At 48.4% G+C, this 6566-nt stretch overlaps 1 protein-coding gene across 1 annotated transcript; it reads left to right on the forward strand.

The window, feature by feature from the left end:
• The first annotated feature begins 1629 nt into the window (after window positions 1-1629).
• Window positions 1630-5548, forward strand: LOC125507260 (UDP-xylose transporter 1). Its single transcript, XM_048671901.2, has 8 exons — window positions 1630-1885; window positions 3553-3717; window positions 3859-4043; window positions 4134-4201; window positions 4296-4428; window positions 4553-4714; window positions 4806-5081; window positions 5162-5548. Exons 2-8 carry the CDS (start codon window positions 3594-3596, stop codon window positions 5291-5293), a joined length of 1080 nt encoding a protein of 359 aa, XP_048527858.1. The 5' UTR covers window positions 1630-1885; window positions 3553-3593; the 3' UTR covers window positions 5294-5548.
• Window positions 5549-6566: the final 1018 nt, after the last annotated feature.

A 6566-nucleotide genomic window follows, 5' to 3' on the forward strand; every position in this document is an offset into this window, starting at 1 on the left:
GTCATCGGATAAGTCCACCAAAGTCCATACTTAGTTTTCATACATAGATCCTATCTTGGATTTCATGGCCTCTAGCCATTTGTCTGAATCTGGGCTCATCATTGCTTCTTCATAGTTCGTAGGTTCACCGTTGTCCAACAACATGACTTCCAGGACATGATTATCATACCATTCAGGGGCGGTACGTGTTCTGGTCGACCTACGAAGTTCAGTAATAGCTTGATTTGAAGTTTCATGATCATTTTCATTACCTTCCTCTCTAGTTGGTGAAGACACCACAAGAACATCTTTCTGTGTTGCAATAATTTCTAATTTGAGAGAAGATACGATTACTTCGTGAAGCTCTACTTTCCTCTTACTCACTTCTTTCTAGAGAAACTCGTTGTGTAAAAAAGATACATTCTTGACAACAAAGATCTTGCCATTGGATCTGTGATAGAAGATATACACAATGATCTCTTTAGGGTACCCTATGAAGATGCATTTCTCCACTTTGGGTTCGAGCTTATCAGCCTAAAGCCTCTTGACATAAGCGCCACATCCCCAAACTTTAAGAAATGACAACTTATATTTCTTGCCAAACCACAATGCATAAGGTGTCGTCTCAACAGAGTAATAAACATTATAGAACACACCATATCTAGAGACTACGATTACGTCGGACACACCATTACGCTATGATGTTCCAGATGGCGTAAGTTGTGAAACAATTTCCTATTATCTTAAATGCATACCAAATTCGTAACTCAAATATTCAACTCCACGACCAGATCATAAAAAAATTATCTTCTTGTTACGATTATTCTCTACTTTACTCTGAAACTCCTTAACCTTTTCAAAATATTTCAAATTTGTGTTTCATTAAGTAAATATATCGATTCAATCTCAAAATGATGTGTCGGTTCAATCTCTCAAAGGTGCTCATAAGATAAGAGCAAGTACAATAAGCTTATGTAAGCGGGCTATAAGAGTTAAAATATTATATTTCTGCTGACATGGAGGGGAGAGAAGAAGAGAAAGAAGAGGAGCCAACTATGACACTACTACTATATTACTTTGCACTATGGAGGTGGTAACTTAGACTAGTGTCATGCATATGACACTAGTCTAAATTACTCTCCACTATGACCAGCCTAAAGAGCCAGCTACAACGCGTGCTCATAGGCACTGTGAGAGTGGGATGTGGACCATGCATTAATAAAGTAGCACCTTAACTATTGTACGTGCCGACTATAACCTTAGCTATAGATGACATGTCAATATCATATAGCCATCAGCTGGCTGTATTATTAACCATGCTCTAAGATGTGCGTACGTACGTTTATAGGAATGAGTGTATGTGCGTATATAGAGACGCTTGTCCTGTGTTTTAAAAACCTGTACTCTCCTACTCCACACTTTTATTTGAATCAATAAGTTAATGCCTGGCACATTTCTTCCACCAGGGACCCAAATTCGTACTAACCCAGAGAGTAGCCGTGCGTGGGATGCGTGTACCAAAGGCAGGCCCCACTTCCCAGAGGGTGAGGGCGTCGGAGGCGAAGCGACGAGCCGACGATGATTGTGACGGCGGGGCGGGCGGGCGCCTGAGTTGTTCACCACCTACCCTCCCCCGCCTCTCTAAGACTTTCCACCCAACTGATCACACCAACAGCAACAGCTAGGCACAGCCCACGAACAAACTGCCGTTGAGAAGACCAACCATTTCTTCCTCCCCGGAGACACGCGGAGAAACTCGACGACTCCTCTCCCTCCCCACCTTAGTCCCGAACTCCCGATCGGGAAATCTCGGCGGAGGCGCTGCATCTCCCTGGACTGAGGATCTCGGGGCCCGGCGGAGGACGTGGACCGGCATCACGCCAACTGATCGAGCAAGAGCCGAGAGGTACGTACGTGCGTCTGTTCGTTTCACTGGGTTTTCCAATCTCATCTGCTGGGCCGCGTAGGGTAGCAATACAGCGTAGCTGCTTACGATCGATCCAAGGGAAGGCACTCTCTGTTCTTTGGTCGATTGCAGCCAAGTTATCGGCTGGCCGTCTGGGCAGCGCCGATCAGTCGCCCCATTTGCGGCGGCGGCGGCAGCGGTGCTGCTTCTCCGCAGAATCCGCGACGTGTTTGCCGGCCCTACCACAGCACTGCTACGCCGCTAGATTACCGGACGAGTAGAGCCAGCGCCGCCGCCTGCTACGGACGGGACGCGCGCGTTTCGTCTGGCCTCCTCGCCGGCGCCGTGCGTGCTCGAGTGTATGCCACGAGCCAACTGCGCCCTGGCACGTGGCGTCCATCGGTGGCTGGCGTGGCGGCGCGCTGAACTGGCCAGGGATACTTCCCCCGTTTGTCCTACTATAGTGTGAGCCCAATTGTTGGCAGGTGTCGCCGTCCGTCCGTCCGGATGGAAATATCTCCGCCTGTTTCTTCTTCTTCCGGGTGATAAGGAGAGTTGGGTCAACTCTAATTGCCTTCTGCACAGAGCAAATGGCGCGACCGGATTTATTGCTTGCGCTTTGTTGCACCTCGAAACTGATAATTATAGCATTGGATCCCAAGTTCTACAACATCCGATCTGGAGATTGTACTGTCTTCCTCTCTCTGCTAAGGTTTGACTTGTACATGCATTAACTAAACATGGTTAAGCAACTTGCATGATCTCCCCGGGATAAAGGCCCGTACACTTCAATTCAGATTCAAACTTTGTATATAGTACTCCCTCCGCAAATTAATATAAGAACGTTTAGATCATTACTTTAGTGATCTAAATGCTTTTACATTAGTTTGATCTAAAAAATCTTATATTAGTTTACAGAGGGTGTAATGTTTAGTCCAGCAATACACACTTTCTATTGGAGTAGTATGTTTGTGTGATACAAATAATTATAGGTTTTATTCGCCGGTTCAACTATTCCATTTGCATATCAACACCTTAATTACGGACGACAAAGGTTTACGAATTATTGACAGCATTTCACGGAGGAATTAACATTCAAATTCCAGTTTCCATGCTAAGTCAAACCAAGGAGTACTCAGTGAGCTGTCACACACGTGGTGGCTGGTGACAAGTGAGTATTCAGACGTATAATACTCATCCGTAGCATCTTCTGGGAGTAGTCGATGTGCTTAACAGTCCATTCTATGCTCTGATGTGACCACCCAACGAATGTGCAGACCAGTCATCAGTAGTACGAAACACTCGAATTTGACACTTCAAAGCTGCCTTTGCCTTGTCCCAGTTGTGTACTACTATTCGCCCATGCCACTGTCTGTTGTAGTGTTGGTGTTGCTGATAACTGTTGTGTGGTAGCACTCGCAGAATGCTTATTATACAGACTAAGCCACGTGAAACTTTAATTCGTGTCACTGCTTGAACGTGGCAATGATTTTCTGCGGTGCCCATGTCAACGCTTCGTTTCCCTAGGCGAACTCACGTTGTTCCCTGACGGATAACCGTACTATAAAAATTTGTCAACTTAACCATCTTCTGCTCGCTCCTACTACTCCAGGGAGTGTATATCATATAGCTTGTGATTCACCAACTGGGCCTTGATCTACCACCAGGGACAGGACAGGGAGGAAGCGGTTCAGAAGACGAAGAGGAGATGTCGTCCGACGGCGGGGGCTCCCAGATGGGCGTCGCCGGCGCGCTGGGCCTCTCGGTCACGTCGTCAGTAGCCATTGTCATTTGCAACAAGTACCTCATGAGCACCCTCAACTTCTACTTCGGTTAGTACAACTTTCAGAGTTTCAGACTCTCAGTGCTGCTGCTGCTTACTGCGTCCGACACTTTTGTCATCAAGTGCACAAAAAGGACATTTCGATCTTACAACTTTCTGATTTGTGTTTGCTTCAAATTTGGATATGCAGCGACGACACTGACAAGCTGGCACCTGCTGGTGACTTTCTGCACGCTCCACATAGCGCAGCGCCTGCGCTTCTTTGAGCCGAAGCCAATCGACGCGCAGACTGTCATCTCCTTTGGGTTTCTCAATGGGATCTCCATTGGCCTCCTCAACCTTTGCCTTGGCTTCAACTCAGTTGGTTTCTACCAGGCAAGCTACCCAGACTGCTGATGATAGCTCATACAGTACCATTTCATTTGTTTTCTTACTCGTGGATTTGCTGTGTTTGTTTTGCTACAGATGACCAAGCTGGCTATTATACCATTCACCATGCTCTTGGAGACCATCTTTCTGAGCAAGAAGTTCAGGTGATTCTCAGATTCCTTCTCGCATTGGGCTTTTTCCTGATCATCTTGTAGCAAATTCAGCGTTTCTCATGCTCCACATTCATTAACTGTGCAGCCAGAGCATCAAGGCCTCTCTCATGGTCCTCCTCCTGGGAGTTGGCATCGCATCTGTCACCGATCTCCAGCTCAATCTCCTCGGCTCGATCATCGCAGTGCTCACCATCGCTGCGACCTGTGTCTGCCAGATCGTATCCTTCTGCTCTGCCCCTGCATGAAACTCAAGCTATCTAAGCTAGCTGTTAACCTGTTACACATTTGCAGTTGCACCCTGAATACTTGTGTTCATGTCATCTTCCTTGACCTTGAACAAAGCTGACCAACCAGATCCAGAGGAGGCTCAAGGTGTCTTCCACTCAGCTACTGTACCAGTCCTCCCTGTACCAATCCGCTGTGCTGCTCATCACCGGCCCCTTCGTCGACAAGCTCCTGACAAAGAAGGACGTCTTCGCGTTCGAGTACACATTCGAAGTCGTGGTACGTGCTATATGCGCAGCAGCAGCAAGAACTGAACATGATGTAAAAGATGAATAAATTTGAGCTGCGCTGAACAAATTTTCTGGCGCAGGTGTTCATCCTAATGTCGTGCGGGATCGCTGTGTCCGTCAACTTCAGCACCTTCCTGGTGATCGGCACGACGTCGCCAGTGACGTACCAGGTGTTGGGCCACCTCAAGACGTGCCTCATCCTCTCCTTCGGCTACGTCCTCCTCAAAGACCCCTTCACGCTCCGCAACCTCGCCGGCATCCTCATCGCCATCTTCGGCATGGGCCTCTACTCCTTCTTCTCCGTCTCCGAGAGCAGGAAGAAGACCGAGGGCGCCACGTTGCCGGTCAACACCCAGGTCCGTACTTTTCCTGATACGTTTGTATCTGAATCTGGAATGGCGTATGACAAGGTTTTAACCGGCGTGTGCCCTTGCAGATGAGCGAGAAGGATTCGGCGCCGCTCCTTGGCACGAAAACCTCGCCGTGGCAGGAGAGCAACGGGGTGGAGAACTTTGACGACGTGCCACGGACCGCGAAGACCGCGTTTAGCCGGCAGCTGAACCCGTAGCTTAGGATGGATATGCTTTGGTAAGTTGGTATAGCAGCATCAGTATCTATTCTTTCCCCTTTGGGGTTTCTCCTACAATGATGAGAATTGCTCGATGATGAAAGTAATGGTGGTATTGTAAGGTGATTCTAGGACCTAAAAAGTTCTGGAAGTAATGTAGGGCAGCAAGTACCAACTTCTCCTACAATGGTTGTAGGGCAGGGATCTCGCGGAAATTGCACAAGAAATTTTCTGGAAGTTCTGCAAAAGCTGCAATTTATCATGGCAATTCTCTCGTTTACAAACGCGGAAAACAGTGGATGTCAATCCTTTTTCCAGAGAAAACGCAAGGGTAGACTACGCCGAAACGCAACAGCTGCTAGAGAAATATTACAGCTAATAACACCAAACATATTTTGGTCACGATGCCATCTATTGAATCTCTAATGCCCGTGTAGGTGTACGGTAAGAACATCTACAGCCAGTAAATCCGACCCTTCAAACGTTCACGGACGTGACCGGACACATTCGTGGAGCATCTATAGCCAGCAAATCCGACCCTTCAAACGCCCGCAGACGTGACCGGACACGTTCGCTGACAGTGACCGATCACGCCTTAAATATTTGATTCTACAATCGGACATCTCAAAGTAGAAACATCAAATTCATATAACATAAACCGATCTTTAAACGGAGCTTGTCCGGCGGCCGGTTGCGCTCCCCAGAGTGTTGGTCCCATCGCCGGCAAGGTAGAGTAGGGCATGGGACATGAGCCGGCTCATGGGACTCAAGGCGCCGCCATCTCTCATGCCCTGCCCTTCCTCGTCAGGGCCTCTAGCCCGAACGGTGCATGTGGACATCAGATCGATGATGGATCCGTCCTAGGACGAGCCGGCGACATCCACCACTATCGGCGTAAATAAAACTAGGATGGTGACACCTTGGCATGTTGGGCCTAAACCAAATTGGGTCGTATGCCTTTCTTGGATAGGGAGGAAGGCTTTTGAAGGCTCCACAATATCAGGCGGACTTTGGCCTGTGACATTAAGAGCGGCTCGAGACATGGAGCCGGATGAGCTCTCGTGATTACTTCGCAGGATCCTCCCGTGAGCATGCGTCAACACGTCCGTAAAGAGAAGACCTTGATCTCGGGGAAGATGAGCAGCAACCCATGCCCCGCGAAGGACGGCTGCCGGCTCTAGATGGCAGGCTGAGGGTGTACGATCGGTCCTCACGCGTAAGCTCCGGTAGGATCTGTGTGGACAAAGTCATCTGCAACGGCCACAGTAAGATT

This window comes from Triticum urartu, chromosome 1A (assembly GCF_056163025.1).
Source record: "Triticum urartu cultivar PI428250 chromosome 1A, HENAU_Tu73, whole genome shotgun sequence".
Classification (NCBI taxonomy): Eukaryota; Viridiplantae; Streptophyta; class Magnoliopsida; order Poales; family Poaceae; genus Triticum; species Triticum urartu.